Source organism: Hyperolius riggenbachi, chromosome 3, assembly GCF_040937935.1.
Source record: "Hyperolius riggenbachi isolate aHypRig1 chromosome 3, aHypRig1.pri, whole genome shotgun sequence".
NCBI classification, from domain to species: Eukaryota; Metazoa; Chordata; class Amphibia; order Anura; family Hyperoliidae; genus Hyperolius; species Hyperolius riggenbachi.
This window is the reverse complement of record NC_090648.1, coordinates 515,867,801-515,893,670: the sequence shown is the minus strand read 5'-3', so window position 1 is coordinate 515,893,670 and position 25,870 is coordinate 515,867,801. Positions and strand designations below refer to the sequence as shown.

General features: G+C 47.8%; 1 protein-coding gene across 1 annotated transcript in view; it reads left to right on the top strand.

Moving 5' to 3' along the window:
- LOC137564492 (E3 ubiquitin-protein ligase RNF213-like) overlaps positions 1-25,870 on the top strand; it is a 299,702-nt gene that overhangs the window by 94,835 nt on the left and 178,997 nt on the right. Inside the window, 9 exon segments of the mRNA XM_068278410.1 lie at positions 1,591-1,791; positions 2,745-2,940; positions 10,347-10,399; positions 11,641-11,794; positions 12,954-13,119; positions 19,602-19,678; positions 19,681-19,692; positions 21,184-21,306; positions 22,989-23,172. Of these exon segments, the coding sequence (XP_068134511.1) occupies positions 1,591-1,791; positions 2,745-2,940; positions 10,347-10,399; positions 11,641-11,794; positions 12,954-13,119; positions 19,602-19,678; positions 19,681-19,692; positions 21,184-21,306; positions 22,989-23,172 (1,166 nt within the window).

The window sequence follows — 25,870 nt, the reverse complement described above, 5'->3', positions numbered from 1 at the left end:
CAAACTCCAATACAAAGTGGGCCGAAATTTAACACTGAGACCTTGTCGCAGGACAATCTCAAAGGCCACCTCTCTTCTTTATAAAGGTCCCTGGTATCTAGTGGCCTCCTCCCCTATACAGCTCCCTGGTGTCTAGTGCTCCCCCCTCCCTCCCCATATGGCTTCCCTGGTGATCTAGGGCTTCATCTCCAATATAGCTTCCCTGGTGGTGTAGAGAGTGGGCCAAACATAATGCAAAGTGGGAAAACCACTTGGGGCCCAAATTTGATGGTTCTGAGGGCCAGATTTGTCTCACGGGCGGAGTTTGACATTTGTGTCCTATGGAGAGGGACAGGAGCCAATTGGTGTTTGGTGTCAATGCGGTGGCTTCCATAGCAGGCAAAACTCTCCCATTTGCTCTCAGTACTGCCGAGACAGACATGTGTTGCATAAAGTCCCTTTTGTATCAGAGTTTTCATAAAAGCTTAAAGGGAATCTGAAGTGAAAATAAACTTATGAGATAATGTGTATGCATGTGTAGTACAGCTAAGAAATACAACATTAGCAGCACAGATATGAGTCTCCTATTGTTTCCGGTACAGGAAAAGTTAAGAAACTTCAGTTGTTATCTATGCAATAGAGCTTCTCTGAGCTCTGAGACTTTATAAAGTCCTGGACAGCACTGTCTTATGAAGCACTTATCTCAGCTGTCTCTCATTGTTTCTGACTTGTTTATGGTTTTTCTGCAGAGAAAAGTTCAAAGGGTCACTAGCCTGAGTGTATTGAGGAAACTGCATTTATTAGAGAATGATGCAATGTTATAAAAAAAAGCTATATACCTGAAAACAAAAATATGACACTGTTTTCTTTGCTACTAATGTGTAATTAGTAATTTAATTATCCGTACTACACAACCAATTCATTATATCATGAGGGTTTTTTTTTTCGCTGAACCCTAGGGTATATATATATATATATATATATATATATATATATATATATATATATATATATATATATATATATATATATATATATATATATATATATATATATATATATATATATATATATATATATATATATATATATATATATATATACTTACCTACCTATAGTCCAGAGGGCTCCCATGTCCTCCCGGTCCCCATTGTTGTCACACATGGACCCCCAGAACATATGCGACAAGAGCTTATTGGATATGTTCTCGTGGCTGTGCTCCCCGCAGTGTACGAACGAGCGCGGCCGTACTGCACGGTGTGCTACAGCACTGGCCATACTCCTCCAGACACAGTGCGGCTGTACTTGTGCACAAAAGGGAGCGCAGCCACAACCTAAAGAGGGGGTCCCGGGCAGCGGCGGAGGCCTTGAGGAGGACATGAAAGCAGCTGGAGGCACCAGAGGCTTCGCTCTTCATAGGTGGTAAGTAACTTTTCTGTTATCACTGTCTTGGGTTTTCTTTAAGTGTTGCTTTGTATGAATATACTCTGTACAGCGCTACGGAAGATGTTGGTGCTATATAAATGAATTATAATGTGTGCAGTGAATGAATGGCTGTGAAGCTGTCTGGATTGATGCATGTGATATAATTGCAGCTCTGTTGTCTTCCAGGATGGACAGGTGCCTGAGACATCTTTGCCAGCGCTGCATCGATGACAAGCTGGACCACTGGGTTTGGGTCTTGCCCGTCCTGCACACGTTCACTTCTGTATATAAATCGGAGAGTTCACTGGCAAAGACAAAAGGGGAGCAGGAGGATGTCTGGGCGGGTCTGGAAGGACTGGACTATGAGAAGCTGAAAAAGCAGGACAGGTAATTCTGTTTTCAGACATCATCTATAAGGCTTGAGGTATGGTAAGATAGGCAAACTACACTTCTCCATTATATCAGCCTCTCTCGTGAGGGTGACACACGGTGACAGGATCCAGTGTGTAATGAGGCGGTTGTACGAGGCCGAGATCATAGTTTGCTTTACCTCCTGGCCGCTAAGACCATTTTCCCCACACACAATGTTGAGAATTGACACTGATTCTCTAAAAAAAGCCTTCCTACTTATGCTGCAGTTTCATATTTCTTTTCAGATGGGGACTTAAGATGGCGCCGTAGAAGGTAGCCATGGTTACAGGACGCCAGCTCTTTTTCTTCTTTTCCCCTGGTTCCCCACCAACTGCCCTTGTTTCTCCCCGCTAGCAGCGCACTGGTGCGCAAGATTCTTCACTTTGGGATGTCTGCCCTGCCCTCCTGCTCTGAGTGGTCAGCAGGGACATCACTTGATGTCTGAGTACTCTGGGGCATAAAGCAGCGTGACCTCATTCGCCTAGGCTAAAACTCACTGGGAGAGGGCTATCTAACAATATACAGCAATATATAGTTAAAAAGCAACTCTTCTGATGCTGAAATCAGGATAAGTAACAAATATGGGTATCCATTATGAGGTCCTGTTTAACTACTTTCCAGTTAACAATGCTCCTTTATACAGAATCACATTATGCTGAGTCCACTTGGAACAAGAGCAGTTGCATAATGACGAAGCCAGAAGTCTAGCGAAACATGTTTAAGGCTAGGCCCGGCATGAGACGCCGCCCACCATGCTGCCTCTTCACAGCATTGCTGCACCACCAGGGCTGCACCTCCGCAGCAATCCCTTTCTTCTCTCCTTTCTTGTTGTTGCAGTTGCATAATGATGATTTATTTTCAGAAAAATTTATTCAAATTTACAGATTTGAATATTTCATTGGTTTTATTATTATTATTTTTTTTTATAGTAACGTTGATCTACTTAACAAGATGGTAACGAAGAAGCATTTGCTGCAGGCTGACCCGGTAGTCATCCAGTCCTGGCTCTGTTTGATACCAATTGACAATATGGTGAAGTTTTTGGAGGAACTGCCCATAATAATTGTCGTTGCTTTGAGAGCGTGTTACTTCAAATTTCATGGTGTTGAGTATTACCAAAGATCGGTGAGTGAACGATTTCCCATTCTGTTTATTTCTCCAAATGCTGCTAAATAGCAGAACGAGGTCCAAATTCACAAAAACATCTCTAGTGATTATTGAAGGTTCCTGGTGAAGATACCATAAGTGATCCATGAAACCTGCACCGAATCCATTCACAAATGATTCTTTATAAGAGATGGGATGTATGTGGTGCTGGGAGGTCAGCGAGAGGCAAATAGTTTGTAATAGATGCAAATTTTATACTAACTTTATGCAGTTTGGAATTAAATCAGTCAAGATAAAGATTTATTTTGATTGGCCCATTTATTTCCAAGCTTCATAAATGTGTGTAAAATAAACGTACAGTTTGCATCAAGTAGGAACTTTAGTGCCGTTCACACAGATATATTCACGGCGATAAACAATGGCCAAGACACGAGCCATTTAAAGGGAAGGTCCAAAGACTTTAAACTCTGCTTCTTCTGCGCTCCAGCGTGCGGCTCGCTGGTCGTGCTGATGTCATCTGGACTGTACAGGGCAGGCGCAGATCTACTGTGCTGGCGCAGTACACTCGGGATGATGTCAGTGTGACTCTGAGAGGCGCTCGCTGGAGCACAGTAGATATCCTGCGCTGTAGGGGGACTCTGGGCCATCGGCAATGAGCGAAGCTGCAGTGAGGTCAAAAGGATGGCTGGAGGGCTGGAGGAAGCCCCCCAGGTAAGTGGATTTTTTTTATTTTCAAATTGCCTGGACATATCCTTTAAGCGATCCCGCAAACGCCATGCTCGGCCCCATAGTTTCCCATCACCCTGTTAGTAACATTCAGGATCGGGTAACCGCGATGCTTCCATGTCCTCCTGCGGGGGTCAAAACAGAGTGTGAAAATTAAACAACACCAAGTGCTAGTGAGCAGCTCAGTAGCTGCTGGGGGGATGCGGGGACCGGAGGAGGAGCCAGGAGAGATGGACATGCTGCAGCAACGCCCACTCTGTACCCACCGGCAGCCTCCAACACACACCCTGCATAGTGAGCAGTTCAGTAGCTGCTGGGGGGATGCGGGGACCGGAGGAGGAGCGAGGAGAGATGGACATGCTGCAGCAACGCCCACTCTGTACCCACCGGCAGCCTCCAACACACACCCTGCATAGTGAGCAGTTCAGTAGCTGCTGGGGGGATGCGGGGACCGGAGGAGGAGCGAGGAGAGATAGACATGCTGCAGCAACGCCCACTCTGTACCCACCGGCAGCCTCCAACACACACCCTGCATAGTGAGCAGTTCAGTAGCTGCTGGGGGGATGCGGGGACCGGAGGAGGAGCGAGGAGAGATGGACATGCTGCAGCAACGCCCACTCTGTACCCACCGGCAACCTCCAACACACACCCTGCATAGTGAGCAGTTCAGTAGCTGCTGGGGGGATGCGGGGACCGGAGGAGGAGTGAGGAGAGATAGACATGCTGCAGCAACGCCCACTCTGTACCCACCGGCAACCTCCAACACACACCCTGCATAGTGAGCAGTTCAGTAGCTGCTGGGGGGATGCGGGGACCGGAGGAGGAGTGAGGAGAGATAGACATGCTGCAGCAACGCCCACTCTGTACCCACCGGCAGCCTCCAACACACACCCTGCATAGTGAGCAGTTCAGTAGCTGCTGGGGGGATGCGGGGACCGGAGGAGGAGCGAGGAGAGATAGACATGCTGCAGCAACGCTCACTCTGTACCCACCGGCAGCCTCCAACACACACCCTGCATAGTGAGCAGTTCAGTAGCTGCTGGGGGGATGCGGGGACCGGAGGAGGAGCGAGGAGAGATAGACATGCTGCAGCAACGCCCACTCTGTACCCACCGGCAGCCTCCAACACACACCCTGCATAGTGAGCAGTTCAGTAGCTGCTGGGGGGATGCGGGGACCGGAGGAGGAGCGAGGAGAGATAGACATGCTGCAGCAACGCCCACTCTGTACCCACCGGCAGCCTCCAACACACACCCTGCATAGTGAGCAGTTCAGTAGCTGCTGGGGGGATGCGGGGACTGGAGGAGGAGCGAGGAGAGATGGACATCTTGATGGCGCTGGGTCAGCTGCCACGGCACATAGCTCCTCTTTTTTCCTTTTTTTCTTTTGCTTTTTTTTGCTATTTTTGTCTGTTTTGACATTTTTGACCATATATTGCCTCACAGTGCACCACAGGTCTTCCGTGCCTGTGATGCACACGGTACGGTACAGGCACATACCTCTAGCTCACAGCGGAGCCCGCACAGCTCTCCGGATTCCGCTGCCTGCCGCCAGGCCACCCACGTGGAGAGACAGATACACGGAGTCCACACACCTGGATTGCTCCAAAACCTGGCTCCGACAGACACTGTGGAACTCCCCATCCTCCTGGAGCCCACAGCCTCCTGCTCCCGGAACACTGCATGCGCAGAAGCCGCGTGTCGATTTCTCACCACCGCGAGGGTCAGCTCCACCAGGGACTGCCGGCACTCTCGCATGTCATCCCTGCTGCCACATCGGATCTTGCCGCGGAAACCAGCTGACGCATCCACAGAGGGCATCCATCCACCTCTCACTGTGAGCCACCCCATAAGACCGCGCTGGCCTGCTTGGCCCCCCCACGTGGCCTGAAGCAACGGAGAGGTGCCCACACACTGTAGCCGACCGCCGGGGCTGCCTCCTCTGCAAGCCTGCCTAAACACCAGAGCCCGGAGCACCATCTGAGCCTGGATACTGCAGATGCAGCAGGCCCAGAAGCACCAGACCCACGTAGCAGCCGCCGACAACGGAGAGACGCCGCTCTCTGGAGTCCCGGTCCCTCACGGACTGGACCGCAGCCTGCCATCAGTCCGCTGGCTCCCGGACAGGACAGCACAGCAGAACAGCAACCAGGCATCACATGCTGCTGATGAGCAGGGGGACGGTGCTCTCCGCAGTCCCGGTTCTCCACTATGCCTGAAGCCTCCCGCCGCTGCTGCCGCTGATCTCTGGCCCACGCGGCCACCCACGTGGGGACCACGTGGAGCAGCATAGAACACTACAGGCCGCTCTCACCGCCGCCTCCGCCGGGCTCAATCCACCTACTGCAGCTGGAGCAGCCCTCCACCATCACCGCCGAGCAGCCCTCTGCCGCCACCTCAGGCCCCCCAAGACCACCCACGTGGAGGAGCCTGCTACTGCTACCGCTGGACCGCTGCTGGCTGCGGATCACCACCACCCAGGAGCTCCTCCAGCCAGTCCACTGCACCTTGACCCAAGAACCCCAGTTTTCACAGACTGGCAACAACTGCACCCCTCACAGACTCCACACAGAAAGGGTAAGGGCCTAAATCTCTCTACCATTCTTCCTCCAGCCTGCTCTCAGACTGCTCCCCCCTATGCCCAGCCTGCTTGCTGCTGCATTCCCCTGCTCTGTGTTGTACGTTGGATGTGAACTTTAAGCTGAACTCAGTGCTGACTGCTGAACTTTGTGTCTGATAACCTAGCTTGCTAACCTGGTACCTGCTGCTTGCATTCCCCTGATCTGCTACCTTGTAGTAGTACCTGCTGCTGCATACCCCTGAACTTCTAACTTGTAGCACCTGCTACTTGCATACCCCTGAACTGCTTAACTGCTGGGCCACGTCGGGCCATGTCAGGCTAGCTGCTATTTGGGGTATCTGCTGCCCGCATATCCCTGAGCTGTGCTGTTACTGCTGAACTTCTGCTGTGTCCATGCTGAACTTTTTCGATCTTGGACGCTGTCCGACCTGTGCACGCTCAGGAGAGGTATACGGAAGGCCTCCACTGCGATGCCATGCTCTACCACCCCTCCTTGGCGATCCACCAACTTTCGCCCCCACACCAAGGTCCACGGCCCACTCACTCCACTCACTGCCACGCGCACTACATACACCAGGGAGCAGCTCCTGCAGTGGGAACCACGTGGCCCCTCTCCCCCTGTAGCCAGACTCCTGTCCAAACTAGTCTGGAATCACATACGACAGATCCTGGATCCGGCCCTGGACCTCTGGGCAGGCCAGCGGCGTAGAGGCTGACGGCAGGAGCCCGTGTGAGGCTTAAGAGGAAAGGTCAACAATCAGCCATCCCCTCAGTCCTCCTGGCAAATGTGCGGTCCCTACCTAACAAGCTGGATGAACTTTGCCTCCTCTGTGACAGGAGAGACCTCAGCAAGACAACTCCAGTCCTCTGTTTCACGGAAACATGGTTACATGGGGACATACCTGAGAACGCTCTCCATCTCCCAGGCTACAGCCTCACTCGAGCAGATCGAGACCCTGGACTCTCCGGGAAAAAAAGAGGTGGGGGTATCTGCTTTTATATCAGCTCATCATGGTGCCCCTCCTCATCAGTTCTCACCAGGAAGTGCTCCCCTGACCTTGAACTCATACTTATCAACTGTAGGCCGTCATACTCACCACGTGAGTTCTCCTCCTATGTCCTTGTCGGAGTGTACATTCCTCCTGACGCTGATGCCAAATCTGCCCTGCTGGAGCTAAGTACGACCATCTCACGGTGGGAGACATCCCAGCCAGACTCACTATTCGTCATCATGGGGGACTTTAACAAGGCCAATCTTCGCCGGGAAATGCCACACTACCACCAGCACGTGGCTTGCCCCACTAGGGGCATGAACACCCTCGACCACTGCTACACAGTACTGAAGGATGCCTACAAGGCAGTCCCAGAGGCGGCTCCGGGCTCCTCCGATCACTGCCTCGTCCATCTTATCCCCACCTACAGGAGACGCCTAGAATCGGCAAAACTGACCCTTAAGACCATCAAAGTATGGACAGATGAGGCCAAGCTTAAACTCCAGTCCTGTTTCGACTGCACTGACTGGGAGTCCCTGGAAGCGCAAACCTGGATGTGTGAGCCGACAACGTCGCCTCATACATCGGTTTCTGTGAGGACTCCTGCATACCAAGTAAATCCTTCAAGGTCTACCCGAACAGCAAGCCGTGGTTCACCAACAAGCTACGGCAACTCCGGAGGCGGAAGGAAGTCGCACACAAGTCCGGCAACCTGGAAGACTACAGGAGGGCGAGGAACGACCTTAATCAGGAACTGAGAGCCGCCAAAGGGGATTATGCTGAGAGAATGGAACAAAACCTGCGCTCAAACGATTCACGGGCCGTGTGGAGGGGGCTTAGGACTGCCACCAACTACAAGCCTCTCCCTCAACACGCATCACCCAGCCCAGAACTAGCCGAAGAACTCGGAAAGTTCTACTGCAGGTTTGAGAGACAAAGAGGAAGATTTGGGGGAGCACCTGGAACCTCTTACTCCGCCTTCACGCATCGGGGAGAACTTCACGAGCCCACCCCCCTCTCTAGCGGTGGGAGAGGCTGATGTCCTGAAACTCCTGTCAACACTAAACATCAGGAAAGCCCCTAGCCCTGACGGCATGACTACAGCCTGCCTGAAAACTTGCGCCAGGCAACTCGCTCCCATCCTCTCCACCATTTTCACCAAGTCGCTAAGGGAAGGGAAGGTCCCCGCCTGCTTCAAGAGGTCAACCATCATCCCTGTCCCTAAGAAACAAGGGGTTTCCGAGCTTAACAACTTTAGACCAGTAGCTCTTACGTCCGTCATAATGAAAACCCTGGAGCGAGCAGTTCTATCCAACCTCAAACTCTCCACCTTGCCCCTTCTGGATCCCCATCAGTTCGTGTATAGGGCAAACCGGTCCACTAATGATGCAGTAAACATCTGCCTTGAATCTATCTATGACCACCTGCATAGACCAGACACGTACGCCAGAATACTACTCTTGGACTTCAACTCGGCGTTTAACACCATCTGTCCACGCATTCTGCAGGAAGAACTAGCTGCGCTGGGAGTGCACCCAAGCCTACGACTTTGGATCACAGACTTTCTCACCAACAGGACCCAAGTCGTCAGGCTGGGGGACATCAGTTCACGAAGTATGACCACGAACACAGGCGCGCCTCAAGGATGCGTCCTGTCTCCACTGCTGTTCTCCCTTTACACAAACAAATGCAGATCCAGGGCAGACTCAGTTAAGGTCATCAAGTTCGCCGACGATACTACTATCATTGGACTCATCACCAAGGACAATATCCAGGAGTACTGTCAGCAGGTGGAGAGAATCTCCCTCTGGTGCAAGGAGAACAGGCTGGTGCTTAACACTGCAAAAACTGTCGAACTAATTGTTGACTTCAGAAGGTCGGCTTCCACCCCACCCCCAATTCACATCGACGGGACGGAGGTGGCAAGAGTACCCTGCGCTCGCCTCCTGGGCACCACAATCTCCAGTGACCTCACCTGGAGGCCCAATATCACTGCAATACAGAGAAAAGCCCAGCAGAGACTGTACTTCCTCCGCCAGCTGAGGAAGTTTGGCATGGCCCAAGAGATTCTGACCAATTTCTACTCCGCTACCATTGAGTCGACCCTCTGCTCATCCATTCTGGTCTGGTACGCTGGCGCAACCGCCAGTGACAGGCACTTACTTCAGAGGGTCATCAGGGCGGCGGAGAGGGTCATTGGGAGACCTCTCCCCTCACTTGCCCTCCTACACAACAAAAGACTGAGATCGAGGGCCCTGAAGATCGCTAACGACTCCTCTCACCCGGGCCACTGCTACTTCAGTCCGATGCCATTGGGACGGAGGCTTCGGGCCATCTACACAAAGATGGCTAGGCACAGAAATTCCTTCTTCCCCTCAGCTGTCAGCCTCCTGAACTCCCTCCACATACTCCCATCAGGGCACCCCCACGACATATAGAACTGTCACGGACAGAGCCAACTGCGGCTCTAGTATGTAAACTGGAAATGCAAATGTAATGTACAATGTAAATTAAATTGAAATGCAAATGTAACCGTCTGCTACTGACATGTGTAATTGAAAATTTCTGCTCCTGTTTCTCTATGCTATCGATTGATGTCTCTTCTGAGGCAAATGTACTGTGCCAAACCCAATTCCGGGCATGACCCAGTCATGCTTGGCGAAATAAACTATTCCTGATGCTGCAGCAAAGCCCACTCTGCGCCCACCGGCAAGCTCCAACACACACCTTGTGTAGGGGGCCAAGGCGGCACATTGGGGGTTGGCCTACTGGTAGTTTGTAGCTTTTGGCCAATTTTTTAGACCAAACGTGGGGTGGGCTTATGCGCAGGACGGCTTATTGCGTATAGGTAATTAATACTGAGAAAGTCACCGGTGACAATTCTTCTAGCTTAAAATGGGGAAAAGTTCAGTGGAAATTCTTTTATTTTGTGTAGATACGCTGTGAGCTTGATAGATTAGTATCACAGACAGTCACACCTGCTTACGCATTTCATTGTATCCTTGTTTGAAGCTACAATGATCGCTAATGTGACTTGTATGTTTATTTCTAAAAAGGACTTTCTCCATCACTGAAACTATCTGTTTATTATTATTAATATTCTTATGTTTCCACTTGATATTGCAGAAAGTTGAGACTATCTTAAAGAAACTGCTGAGTATCATGGATGGAAAGGGCACGTAAGTAGTCCTGTATTTCATGGAGAATTGTTGATAAGACACAAAAATGACAGAAAACTTGAGAATTTTATATTTGTTTTTATTTCTTCTGTAAGCAGAGACATTTGTATTTCCGCACTGATAGCATTCAGCTTTCTCTGTTCTGCTATTGTTACATTAAAGGGCATCTGAAGTGAGAGTAATATGGAGGCTGCCATATTTATTTCCTTCTACACAATGCACATTGCCTGGCCGTCCTGCTTATCCTCTGCCTCTAATACTTTTATCCACAGCCCCTGAACAAGCATGCAGCAGATCAGGTGCTCTGACTGAAGTGAGTGGATTAGCTGCATGCTTGTTTCTGCTGTGTGATTCAGGGATGAGCAGGACAGCCAGGCAACCGGTATTGCTTAAAAGGAAATACATATGGCAGCCTCCATATACTTCTTGCTTCAGATTCCCTTTAAAGAAAACCCGAGGTGGATCTCCGGGGGGCAGACGAGGGACAGAGGCACGTCCTCCCCACCTGCTCTATAGTTCAAACCCCCCCCCCCCCCCCCCCCCCCCCGAGTTCAGTGACAAGATTTGTCACTAACTCAGAGGTAAACACAAGGGAGAAGAATTCCCTGTTTAACCTGCTGGGCGTTCTGATTCCCGCGGTTGCACAGGGGTTTTCTTCGCCCGTTTTTTTTTTTTCGGCGGCGATTGGAGCATAGTGCTAGCTGCGTGTTTGAAAAAAAAAATTATCAATATCGGTCCACTAGGGCCTGAACGGTGCCCTCTAGCGTCTCTGGACAAGCTCAGCTCGTCCAGAACGCTAGGGAGGTTAATACACCCACCAGGGGCGTTCCTGCATGGTTTCCTGAGCTGCCATTGGGCAGCTCTCTCCTCTGGCCACGCCTCCTGCCGCTCCCCCCGCCTCCCTGCACGCGATGAGAGAGACACAGTCCTTCAGTGCAGCGTCATGACCAATAGGTCACAAAAGTGAAAGTGGGCCACTGCGGCCCACGGGAGCGTCAGTTTTTGTGGCTACCTTCGCTCAGCCCCGCGGATCAGGTAGCCTACACTCTTTCTAAGAGCTTCATGATGTTGATCAGACATGCAATTGGCGGTACTGATGTCGCTAGATGTTTGAGTGCTTTTAGTGCTTAGTAGCTGTATTAGGCACAGGATGCCTGTCTGCCAGCCCAGCAAATTATTTTATGTGATAATTTATCACATTTCATTTCTAATATGACTTTTTTCTTTGCTTTTATGTGCAGGTTCTCTAACACAGAGGCCTTCCAGGGATGCGCTCGAGTCAGCCTGGACTTGCATAACCGGCTGTGTCTGAACACCATGCTGAAGAAGTACTGTGAGATCCCGTGCCTGTCTGCCGAGATCATCCTAACTGTGATAAAAGTCGCAGGATTATCAGTAAGTAAGACAAGGCTTTCTATAGTAACAGACAGCCAGTTGTGATTGAAAAAATCTACAGTCAAAAATACGTGTTAATTGCGAAAAATCCCCAGTGTGAACCGGCCCACAGAGACGTGTCTTGTAGTCCTTGGAGTCTGCCCCATTGTTATATTATTTGCACCTTGTGTAAATACCTCCACCTTCGGCACCTGCGGTCACGGACTGTGCTTTCTCTTTATCACCTTGGGAGTTCTTACAGCCTTTTAGCAGATTTTCACAGACTTTGAACGCTCAGAGCGGTTAAGACTTTTTTTGTATGAAACAGAAAAACAAGGTGCATATATCGTCAGCATTCTTTGTTTCATCATAAAAAAAAAAAAAAAAAAAAAAGATTATCATTGCAGATCTTGGCGTTGCATTGCAATCATAAGTCAGCCCTATGAGCTGACCCAGGTTCAGCCTTAGGAAGCTTGATCTGGGCTACGTTACGCTAAGACAAACTACAGCGAAAGTAAGCATTACGATGGAAAAAGAGAGCAAGAGGGAGTCTCTCCTCGGTGTAGCACCATTGAGATGTGAAGTTAGCAATGGGAACTAGGATAGCTCAAGTAGGAGTGAAATGTTTCCATTACCACTTGAGGTGTTTTCTGATGAAGGTCAGCTAGCAGGGGCGTAACAATATTCCCTGCAAGGGATGCAGGTGCAGGGAGGCCTGTGGAGGTTGAACCCTGGGGGACATTTTTAGTGGCAGGAGGGGTTGCAGCACAGAAGAGGGGGCAGTGGGCACACAGCGGCAACTATTACCCCCCCCCACACACACACACACACCTCTCAGCCCAAACACCCCCCCCCCCCCTCGGCTCCTCCTCCAGAAAATGGGTGCCGAGCTCACCTCTTCCTGGCGATGGGGCTCTGAGTGCCTCTGTCTTCTATGTCTCCAATGCTGCTGACTTCACTTCCCGTTAGCGGTGTTGGGGACATCAAGATGTGGTACACTGAGCTAGGTTTTTGTTTTTTTTCTTTGTAATATCATGACTGGCCTGTCTTTCCAACTTCTGTTTATTTATTTTTATTTTTTTGGTGTGTGTGTTGGGGGGGGGGGGGGCAGTGATTTCTAGTTACTTCCCTGTTGGCTATCTGACGTTCTGTAATCGTTCCGTTCTCTTTATTCATTCAGGAAATAAATGACGGTACTGAAGCTGAAGATGCGTCACAGATGTCTGAAACTGAGAAGGTTCTGCAGGAAGCTCTGAAATTAACAAAAGCCTGGATTCAGGATGTCTATGGCTGCACTTTTAATTTCCATGACTATAGAAGTCCGAAATTTCAGGAGGAACTATCGGTGAGTCACAATCCATGTTCTGTGTGTTGGACGGAGCTCAGAGACCGGACAAGCAGAATCTTATGAATAGTACACACGATGCAATTTTACATCGATTATTTTTAACAGGTCCGGTCTGATTCCTGATCAGATGTTGGAAATAATCCGATGTCTGATCAGGAAATATGTCTGACGGAAATAATCGTTTCGACCATCAATCTTATGGCAAATTGCATCGTGTGTTCTAAGCATGTGTTTCAAAAGATTACAGACCTGTCAAGGCACTTTACTTGCCTGGATTTAAACTTAAAGTGTACCTGACATGAATGGGACTAAAAGTTGTATACATACCTGGGGCTTCCTCCAGCCCCCTCCACGCAGATCGATCCCACACCGACTTCTAAATCCTCCTTGATGCTCCGGAAGCAGCCCCATTCTCCGTGGCAAGTCGGGGCCAGTTGGCGCAGGCGCAGTGTGGCTGCACTCTCCCCTGTCTCGCTCCCACGGCTGAGAGTGCAGTGCACTGTAGTACTGCGCAGGGGCAGAACACTCCCAGCAACGGGGCGCGGCAGGGCGGTGTGCGTGGCCAGGCCGTGCATGCACAGTACGCCCAACTGGCCGCGGAGAACAGGGCTGCTACCGGAGCATCTAGGAAGATATAGACACGGGCGTGGGAGCGATCTGCTCGGAGGAGGCTGGAGGAAGCCCCAAGTATGTATAAAACTTTTAGTCCCAATCGTCTCGGGATCTCTTTAATGTCTCATTATAGTTTGTGTGCACAGTGTTAAAGTGGATCCGAGATAAACGTTTACTCATTGCATAATTGTGTTCCTTTCATATAGTTTATAGGGCATTCCTCAAGCCAAATACTTTTTTTGTTGTTTTAATACTCTGATTCCCTATAAACTAAACAAGCCTCGCCCACAGCTCCTTTTGTGCCTTGGCACTTTCAGAAAGAGGTAACAAGGGCTTATGGGAGCTCAGTCTAGGCAGGAGGAGGAGGTTACTAGCCAGAGATTTCAGAGGCAGAGGAGAGGAGGGAGAAGGCGAGGGGAGTGAAATTTTCACAGGCTGAGGGTTGAAGATGCTATCAGCTTGCCTGTGTGTAATGTGACAAACAGAACATGGCCGCCCTCATTGTATCACAGGAATAAATAATCATATACTGTTGAAGCTGTTTCCAGCTAGAATTTGCTGTGTAAACTATCTAAACTTTAGATAAGATATATAGAACAAGTTACTTGTTCTAGTTAGTTTTTCATCACGGATCCGCTTTAAGTAGAAGTCATGTGGGTGGTCCCAGCCAATCTGCAGTGGACACAGGATCGAGCCTCCTACACATATACAAGAAATGTCGCCCAGACCACATTGCAGGACTGACATTGTACAGACACCTCCCTGTCCTGCCTAGTTCTGTTCCTATGCAGGGGGTTGAGATATCATGTACGGGGCAAGGTGAGTGGGAGAACCAAGCTTTCGGCCGCCGATTAGCCAGATCGATCCTCCTTACTTATCGCTGGCCAAGATATCGGGAGCAGCTGTACACACACACTAGATTCTCAGCAGAGGCGGTCCTTATTTGCCGACTCGGCCGAGTTTTATCCAGAGGCGGATCTACAGGGGTGCAGGTATGGATCATGCCATGGGCGCCATAGCACCATGGGCGCCATGCCTACCCCGTCTTGAGCTTCCAACACTGACTTTGTGCGCAGCCCAGCTGCCACTGCTGCCCCCCCTATGCCCGCTTTGTCCCCGTCGCAGGCAGCATCACTCTATCACGCAACCGCAGTGAGCACCCAGTACCTGCGGACACTGCACATTACCACATGTGAAGTACAGCCGTCTTGGTACTGTGCACCCCTCTGCTCACTTCGGTTGCGTGATCGAGTGATGCTGTCTGTGACGGGGAGAAAGCAGAACCTGGAGTGCGTAAAGTTTCCCCGCTGCACTGCCACGCTTGAAGCCTCCTGTTTTAAATTCGCTGCCATTCGCCGCCATGCTCGGCCTCTAGCCATGCCCACTTCTTATGGCCAATAAGAACAAAACTATATAGATCGCTATTGGCCGCCTGGCCAATAGGAAATTGATTCATCTGAGGTCAATTCCTCTGGCCACAGGTGCTTGCTAGTGCCGGCTGGAAACTGATGACTGACTCCTCCGCAGACATTGCCTCGGCAGACGGTGGTGGTGATCCGGAGTGACAGGCAGGGAGCAGTCCAGGATATGTAAACTGGCATGAGGACAGCAGCAGCCAGCTGGGACAGCATGGGTGCTTCGCTGAGTGTGTGACTGCACCACATGGTGCTGCCTAGCTACTGCTGCTGCTGCTGCTGACAGTAGATCTTTAATTTATTCGAAGTGTACAAAAAGTTGTACACACAAGTAAAGCTTAATGTTGTCCATTAACACCCTCCCTCTATCCCTATGTGTCTAATTTTGTATACTGTGGGGCCCTAAAAGATGAAAGGGAACCTTATGTGAATGAAAGCTGCATTCAGTTTAACTTACCTAAGGGCTTCTTCCTGCCCCCTGTCAATCAGGTCTGTCGCTGTTCTCCCAGTGCACTATGTTCCACTGCTGTGCCCCTCGGAATGCTGGCCCACTGAATCCTGACGCGGGCTACTGCACATGCGCATTCCCTGGTGCTGCCCTGGTCTTGATTGTGCTGCTTTTTTCTGCATTTGTGCAATCCGTAAAGCTTGCAACTGCGCATGCACAGAAATCTCCAGTCTACGGGGGCGCGATCGAGCCAGGGCTGCACATGTGCAGTAGGGGTCTGTTGGCCAGCATTCGGAGGGGCACTGCAGTGGAACAGAGCTGACCGGGAAAAGAGCGAGGGACCTGATGGACTACAGGGGACTGCAAGAAGCACTAGGAAACTTAAAATGAATGCCTTTAGTCCACTTAAGGTTGCCATCTGAGTGGGCTGTCCTCCACAATTTCAGTGTTTGCCATAGGCAGTACGCCACTGGTTTTATCTAGCATGTTTACGAAGCTCTAGTGTTTCTAATCACTGCCTTTGTATGGAGGGAACAAAACTCTAGTCACTCTGCTTAGCACAAGGATGTGCAGTTTTGCGCATTGCGAAAAAAAACCTCTGCAGCATAATATGGCTCATAGCATGCAATTCCCATAGACAGCCAGCAGGTGGCGACAACTGCTGGTGCCACAGAAAACTACTGTCGTTTTTCACAGACACAAGTGTGGTCCCTCCATAAAGGGTTAGGGTGGCAGTAGCAAGTGATCACATTCATCAAACTCTGCTTCAATTATTAATTATCTCCACCTCGTCTGTTTCTTTCCGTCTGTGAAAGGTTTGTTTTTGTGTTGCTTTATCTCTGTGAATATATACTTTTCCAGTGTTCTCCCCAGGCTCTTTTAGCCGGGAGCTCCACCCGGCTAGGTTTGGTGAGCACCCGGCTGTCATCAGATCACTTCCTCCTATGCTGTAAGCAGAGTTGCGCAGAGAAGCACCGGCCCTGCATTATCATATCTCGCCCCACCCGGCTGGAAAAAAGTTCTAGGGAGAACACTGCTTTTCCATTTCAGCATAGTACAGTAAAAGGGGAAAGAGGTGCCCTGGTATATATTAAATGGATTAAGGCCTGGAACCCACTACAAAACGCTATCGCTAATCGCAATCACTAGCGTTTTGTATAAGCGGTTTGCAAGCGATTTCATGAGAGTTTTCAGGAGCGATTTTAAAAAGTGTATTCTGTTTGCCAGCGGTTGTGTAGCGATTAGTGATTAGCGATTTATTTCTGATCGGTCCTTTCAATTATTTTTTATTTTGTTACAGTGTACAGTAACTCCAAAACGCTAACAAAATCGCTCTGTGCAGGTTTTCATGAGCGATTATGCCAGCGTTTATATACTTTACATTGCAGAAATGCTAACACTAAACGCAAAAAATGCTGCATGTCTTGCGTTTAGCGATTTGGTAACCGCAATCGCTCCAGTGGAATTTGGCCCATCCATTAACAATAGCTGAGCGTTTAGGGAAATTGCTAGCGGTTTGAATCACTCCCTAAACGCTCATTAAATCGCTCTAGTGGGTTCCAGCCCTAACACCAGTTTAAAATAAAAAATGGTGAGGTGGCTTACCTCAATACTGAAATTATTGTATGAACTAAGAATTTTATTAAGCACAGGCAACGCGTTTCGCGGCTCTGAGCCCGCTTCCTCAGGCCAATCACAGTGCCATTAGAAGAATACCAATAGCAAAGGGAGCCTCTCTGTACTTTTTTGCCTTAGGGTGTCATGACACCCCTCCTACTGTGTATTTCTACCAGAGGCGCTTCTAGAGACCAGCTGACCAGCTAATTGCCTAGAGCGGCTGATTTATTGCAGGGCGGCTTTGAGGGAAAAAAAAGTTTATTTTTCCTGTCCTTAGAGGCTGAAAACTAAGGGAACGGAGATAAAAAGTTCTAATGAAAGCCTCTACTGCTCAGCCTCAAATAAGGAATCTACAAACCTTTTGTCTACAACACTTTGTATGGCATTTCCTAATGTTAGTGTTATCTCAGGATCTAGAGTGTGATGATGAGGAGAGGAAACTCTACATCCTACTGGGGGAGGAGGAAACAACCGTGCAAATGGCTGCCCGATATGTCACAGCCTGTCACCAACTGAGAGGATCATGATACCACATGGACTGTATTCCCCCCCAATACCCCCCTATGGACTGTATATCCCAGCCCCCATACTGTCCCTTACATCCTCCACACACCTATGGACTATATACCCCAACCCCCTATATCCTCCCCTTATTCCCACAATCCCCCCCACCCATGTTAATGCTTTGTTTTGCTTTGGCAATGCTAAATGTATTTGGTCCTGCCAATAAAGCTTTTTGGATTTGGTGTATCTGTGTGACTCCTGTCCAGCCCGCCCCTCCTTACCACTTAAGAGGAGGATGGTGTCTTTGTGTGCATTCCAGAACGGGATTAGCCAGGAGGAAGGAGGGAGATTTTTTTTCCCCCAGGCTGCTGGTACAGTGTACAAGTCTGTGGTTTATGGAGAGCCAACAATGTGAAGCACTAGGCTGGTTGAGGGAAATAAATGTACAATTTGATGGTAAGCTGGTAAATGTACACAGCATGATGTAGAAGAGAGGCTTGCCTCCTACAGTGTCCTTAGAAAAAAACTGTCTGCTTTCTCACCATTGTAAAGACTGCATGTGGTCAGCTAGATAAGGTCGTAGCTCCTAAATGTCCCTCTTTTGGAGGGACAGTCCCTCTTTGGGAGCCCTGTCCCTCTGTCCCTCTTTCCTCCTCATATGTCCCTCTTTCAGGACTTTGTCCCTCTTTCTATGTAAATATATATATATATATATCGCTACTAAAAATGTGTTTGACTGTAAACTTTATTCCCATCCTTTACATTGATATATTACTAATTTTAAAACCTTAATATGAAGGAAAATGACCCAGGCTAGAAAGGACCAGTGTGGTTTGAATTATAAAACAACATATTTTTCTTATGAAATCTGTATGGTATGCGTGACTAGGGGTTTGGCGGGGGAGTGATCAGGGGTGTGGCAGGGGCATGGCAGAAGTGTCCCTCTTTTTTTCATCTCAAAAAGTTGGGAGGTATGTATTACACAGGTTGAAAAGATTTAGACAGTCCTTAGACTCCAGGAGGGCTGCTGCAGCCTTGTGTAAGAGACTGGCAGGACAGGCATCACATTACAGGCATGTCGCCTCTGTGTGATGTGGCTGCAATACAGATAAGCTCTCTGCTCCATATCAGGCTATTCTCAGTCTCTCTCCACTCCTACTCTCTCCCTCATTCACCTTTGCTTCCCCCCTTCCCCTAGTGCTGGCTGTCTTCTTGTCTTAAAGGAAAGCAAAATAAAAGTGCTTTTCCTCCTCTCTGGATAGTGTAATGGATAAGGGCTCTGCCTCTGGCACAGGCAACCTGGGTTCAAATCTCTGCTTCTTCCTACTCAGTAAGCCGGCACCTATTTCAGTAGGAGACCTTGGGCAAGACTCCCTAACACTGCTACTTCCTACTGAGCGAGTCAGCACTGAGTCCGCCAGGAAAAAAGTAATTATAAATGTTCCTTGTTACTCTCTACTTTAACCCCCCCCCCCCCCCCCCCCAAATTTACCCTTACAATTGAATTACCCAATCTTGTTATTAGTAACCCTAGCATTCATTTTTACAGACAGATTCTTTCAAAATGATCGAATATGGCAATTATCAACAACTACATCGATCAGAATTTCAATTAATCCATGGCAAAAATGTACCAAAAGTACAATCAAGCAGTACATTTTTACAATTGGACACAGTGGTATAGTGGCGGTAGATCGGCGGCTCGTAGTATTGCGCTGAACCACTACTGTAATACGATTATTTTCTGGTGAAAAGCTGCCGCAATGTGAATATTTTCATGGAGAGGGGGGGGGGGGGGGAGGGGCGCCACAGGTCTCCTTGCCTGGAGTGACAAAATGGCCAGAGGCGCCCCTGATTTCTACATAATGCTTTTTTGTCCTGTAGCATGGAGTCAGATCCTGAAGACTGGAGAGGGTGTGACCCCCGAGTGGAAGCAATCGCTGCTCCAGGTGTTACTCTCCGGAAGATTAAACAGGTATCTCAGCGGAGAATAATGCATAGTAAGCTCTGTACATGCATTGGAAGATTGGCAGTCATTCCATGATGTTTACAGTTAGATTTACCAATGATTGTATGTGTGTATGGGGGACACGTGTCCTCTGTGTGACCATGCTAGGAGGGGTGAGATGGGTGGAAGGAGGAGCCTCAATGAAAAGTTATGACAAGGATTGTTCTAATAATCAAGCTTGCCTCAAATGAATTAAATAAAATTAAAAAAAAACTTTATTGGACACTTAAAAGGATGACACGTTTCGCGGGTCCTACCAGATTCTTTAGGCCAGGGTCAGTGTCTTGGTGTAGAACACAGTGATCTGTGACCCTGACCTGAAGAATCTGGTAAGACCCGCGAAACGAGGCGTCTTCTTAAGTGTCCAATAAAATTGTCATTTTTTTTATACTTTAACACTCATTCAAGGTAATATTGATTAATATAACAATCTTTGTCGTAACTTTTTGTTAAGGGTCCTCCACCCACCTCTCCCGGTGTTTTCCTGTAGGGATGGGCTCTTCGATATTAGTCCAGTGGTCTGTTTTTATTCTTCAACAGATCTCCATGGAGACGGATTTTTCCACCCGCTCGTTACTGTGACTGCCTCTTAGCAACCCAGTTTTGTTACCAGAAATCTAGCTCTAATTCCCATGTGTTTAAAGTCCTATACTATAGTGAAATGCCTGGTGTTGTGTCTTTCTTTCCCCGTTGAAATTCACTGACTGGACACACCTACTGCTAGGAGGACTAGTGATTGACTGAGGAGGAGTTTTCTATCCAGTCCAGTTTGTAGTCCCCACTTCCACAATTTCCAGATTCCCTCCCATTTCCTCTTCCCATGGGAAAGAAAAAAATGTGTGCAGTTGGGCAAGCCAATATGATGCAAATTAATTGGAAATGTTGCAGGATTATGAAAGGTTTAATGCAAATGTATGCAGTTTGAAAATCTATTAATCAAATATTACCATAGTGGGTAGCAACTTTTAATGCCTACAGCAACCTGGGTGAGGTGGGTTTGGCAAATCTGTAAATTTTCCTATGCTCTATTGCATTGGTGGAAAAATTTAGTAAAATTACCGTAATTATTTAAGTATTTATATAGCACTGACATCTTACACAGTGCTGTACAGAGTATATTGTCTTGTCACTGACTGTCCCTCAGAGGAGCTCACAATCTAATCCCTACCATAGTCATATGTCTATGTATGTATTGTGTATGTATGTATCGTAGTCTAGGGCCAATTTAGGGGGAAGCCAATTAACTTATCTGTATGTTTTTGGGATGTGGGAGGAAACCGGAGTGCCCGGAGGAAACACATGCAGACACGGGAGAACATACAAAACTCCTTGCAGGTGCTGACCTGGGTGGGATTCAAACCAGTGACCCAGCACTGCAAGGCGAGAACGCTAACCACTACACCACCGTGCCGCCCAAATTAAGGCATAATCCTAAAATATATCATTTTCTTCCTACAGGAACAGCCATTTAAACAGATAGCCATCTACTGTAAAGAACAGAGTCACTTTAAGGAGCTACATCCATCTATAAGCAAATGCTTTGAGGACTGCGCCATTGAAGCTGTTCATTTGGCTTGTCAGGTATGTATGATATGAATGTCATCCTAATTTCTAGCACCTGCCCACCCTGCCTTGCTAAGGTAAAATCAATACCTAAAACCTTTAAACCATGAAGTACAAACATAATTTATTTGGTTCAGAGGCGCCGAAGTGAAACTAAATTATTAAAAACAGTTTAAAAAGTAGAAAAAAAGAGCAAGATCTCCTATGAGCTGTAGGAAGGTCTATTGCCTCAGACTGAGGTTATAGGATCTATTATGGCTTGTTGGAGATTTTGCTCTTTATTTGCCCAAAGATGCAGGAACCTAGTTCAGAGAAATTTTAAAGTGAACCAGACGAAGCACCCCCATGTATTTTACCATATATATCAGTAGGAACATTAGAGGAAACACCTACCATGCTCTCTGTTTCATCCTCGCTGCTAAAAGTGTCTGTTATCTGATGTGATAAGAATCCCAGACTGAGCATTCAGTCTGGCTTTGCAGGGAATAATTATAGCTGAGTCATTATAGCAGAGCCACAAGGGGGCAGGCCTGGGCTTGAAAGGACACCAGAGAAGACAGACTCAGCTATAATCTTTCCTTAGCAAAGCTAGACTGAGTGCTCAGTCGGGGATTCTTATCAGAGGTGATAACAGTCAGATTAAACAGAGAACCATGAAACAAAGAGCAGATTAGGTGTTTCCTGTCATGTTCCCACTGATTTATAAGGTAAAATACATGAGGGTGCTTCATCTCTGGTTCTCTTTAACCTCACCAATGAGTTTTTTTTTCCAAGAGAGGAGGTAAGTTTACCTCCTATATTTTTAAACCCTTTGTAATCATTTTGTTTCACTTTGGCATCTCCGAATCGCATACCTAATCATACCACCTCATGTGGAGGGTTTATCTCTTTATTTTGTACATAACTGCAGAGATTCTGTGAGAGTCTCTGCCTAACCTCCTTCCCTCTACCGTATCCCACATGACCAGGCTTCTGTGAGACTCTCTGCCTAACCTCCTTCCCTCTACTGTATCCCACACGACCAGGCCTCTGTGAGAGTCTCTGCCTAACCTCCTTCCCTCTACTGTATCCCACACGACCAGGCCTCTGTGAGAGTCTCTGCCTAACCTCCTTCCCTCTACCGTATCCCACACGACCAGGCCTCTGTGAGAGTCTCTGCCTAACCTCCTTCCCTCTACCGTATCCCACATGACCAGGCCTCTATGAGAGTCTCTGCCTAACCTCCTTCCCCTACCGTATCCCACATGACCAGGCCTCTAGGAGAGTCTCTGCCTAACCTCCTTCCCTCTACCGTATCCCACATGACCAGGCCTCTAGGAGAGTCTCTGCCTAACCTCCTTCCCTCTACCGTATCCCACATGACCAGGCCTCTAGGAGAGTCTCTGCCTAACCTCCTTCCCTCTACCGTATCCCACATGACCAGGCCTCTATGAGAGTCTCTGCCTAACCTCCTTCCCTCTACCGTATCCCACATGACCAGGCCTCTGTGAGAGTCTCTGCTGGTCTTGGCTTCTGCCTGGGGCTTACTGCATGCCGGCCAGAGTGCCTGAGAGATAAACATTTGCCTACTAAGATCCATTGGGTGGCTAGAGTGGTGTTTTAAACTGCCTGAGGTGATTGCTTACATCTGGAGATCAATGTGGCATTTGTTTTATAATTCCAGTGTGTTGACTGTTTTGGCCCTTTCTTCCTTTCCTTAGTCAGAGAATGATATCCTCAGCCAGCTGAGCACTTATAACTTGGAGAATTTCGGACGTCTCGTTTCAAGTGTTATAGAAAATTCTTGGCCGAAGGATGGAGAGGGAAAACCTATTAAAGACGGGGATGAAATATTGAAGCACTTGCTGGAGTGGAAGGACGCCTTACACATATTCAAACTTTATGGTAAGATTAGATAGATTTATGTTTTTATGCCAAATTTGTCTTGTTATATTAACACAAAAACAATGTGGGTTGCTGCTCACTTTAGCTTGTGACGTTGTTGAAGGGTTCTGGCTGTCTTCCTGGTTGGGCCTGTCTACATTGTACTTCAATGCAAAATGAGAAAACTGGTTCCTCCAATCATTAGAGGGCGCTGAGTACAGGATGAGTATACTGCAGACAAGCTTACTTTCTATTCAGTATATCAGGACCCCTCTTTTCCCTCAGTGTATTTTGGATTGGGGCAATGGGTAGAAATCCTTCAGGGTGGTCTGCTCGGCATCGTCTGAATACCACACTGCTCACTGGGTAACCACCCTGTCACATGATCATCCATTGCCATCCCATAGTGCTGGTGCTAGGAAGGTGCAAGGTGTGGTGGCATCCTGAAGATCTGAATCCAACGTCCAGTATGTCGGCATACATCTGGGGAGGCACTGTCTTTCAGGTATGATCAGGAGTCTTGCCAGGGGTTCTGGGCTTTCTGTCCAACATGAAAGGTAGAGAAAATCAATGAATAAAGCTCGATAGCAGCTAGTGCTACTTGTAGTGTTCCTCTCCGGTGTTGATGCACTCCATTTGCTCGTATTCACAGCTGGTGGACATTGTCTGCCATGTGTGATGGCTGCCTCCTCTTCCCAAATATTATGAAACATTGTACTAGAGGTGCACTGAGAGTGCAGGATGAGTGCAGTCACTAAACCACAGACATTCCCTCACAATAATCCTTGAACTTCCAGAGGTGGGATCTGTGAGACACTGGATGCTGCTAGTTACACTGTACGGCTCAGTGCAGCTAATCTCCAGCAGGTGGCGTCATTGCAAAGCTCCCCAATCACCACACCGCACCAGACACACTTTGAACATTGCGTTGGTGGTGCATTTCAGTGAGATTTTCCACGTTAAAATATGGCCGTTACATTGCAGCACAATGCACCACAGTGAATGTGGCCTATCAGTTGCATACTTTACCCTAACCCAACCTTAAAGTGGACCCAAATTAAAAATACAAGATTTCAGAAATAAAATCTATTTTCTAAATTATAATAATAAATAGCAGCCTTTTTTCAGCTGCATGATGACACATATAAAATATTTTACATTTATTGGAGGAGCCCCTCCCTTCCTTTCATATTGCCGGGACAGAATCCGGCAGACTGGTGGAGTAGATGGTGTCTGGCAATGGAGGAATTGCTAATGGCTGCCCCCACTATAACCCTAGCTATGAAAAGAGAAGGGGGAAAAGCATGCACTGAAATGTTTATTATCTTGAAGGAGTGTTTATTTATCTTTGTATGTGTCAGAGTGGTGCAACGAAATATTTAGAATTAAAAAAATGTTTGGTTTGGGTCCGCTTCAAGGTGCCCATTAACAGTGCAATATTTACAGCAGATGCAATCTTTTAACTCAATATTTACGATCAAATTGTACAGAAAGCAGCGCAGTGTTTGGTGAAAATCGATGTGAAATGATTCATTGGTTGATTGGAACTTAAAATTCAGTCGATCTGAAAGTTGGATTTTACTAGAGAAATGTCCTAATCGACCCTTATGGGAACAATCAATAATTATCTTACGACTCTTTTGAGTGGGTCAAAAAAGAGCATCCGATGAAGGAATTGTACCGTTCAAACAATGCTGTATTGGACTTCTGCAGAACGTGTCTCAATTTACAATGGTCTGTGAGACGTTCGTATTTCCAGCTTGAACTCAAATCAAGTTTGCATGCAATCTGGAATAACTCATTGACTATTCCACGACCTCTGAATCACCTGACCTTTTATTGCAAGGGCAGCCCATGTGTGATGTGCCCTAGACTGGCATACCCTAAACCCGGATAGGAGACCCACCAGTCCTCTGTGTGTCTTTATTAGATGAGCTTTATACAGACATACACTGCAGGTTCTGAATGTGTTGGTTGTTTTTGAAGTGAATTTATTTTGCCTTTTTCTTACGCCGTGTCTATCCCGGTACACAGAATGGAAAGAGTAATTCCAGGTTTATACGGGAAGGTCTGTGATTGCTGTGGGATTCTGTGTGGTTTACCTTGTAGTGTCATAACCGCTTTCATAGCTAACACTGGAGATAGAAGATGTTTGTTGGCTTGTAATTATTCTTTTAAACTTTTACAAAGGGTTCCATTTACAAAAACTTACAGTTGTGCTGTGTTGGTTTTTAAATGTGCAAAATTGTATGAAAACTTAGTCATGTAGGCATGTATTTAAAGTGATCCCGAATCGAAGCTCTGGGTCAAAATCAGATACTTCCCTTAAAGAGAAACCGTAGCCAAGAATTGAGCTTCATCCCAATCAGTAGCAGATGCCCCCTTTCCCATGAGATATCTATTCCTTTTCAGAAATGGATCACCAGTAGGTTCTGTATGGCTGATTTTGTGGTGAAACCCCTCCCACAGGAAACTGGTCCTGGCATTGAAGTGAACCTCGTTGCATTGTGGGAAATAGCTGTATACAGCTGTTTCCAACTGCCAAAAAAGCAAGCAGCATCTCCTTCCACTGACATCACCGGCCAGCAGTAAAAATGTCACCATGTGATAAATGTCAGAGGAGGAGGGCATTGTCGCTAATCTCTGTGGGGGGTGGGTTCAGGGCGCTTAGCAAGAGGGGGCATCAGATTACAGGTCTTTAGGTAAGTATCTAGTTTTG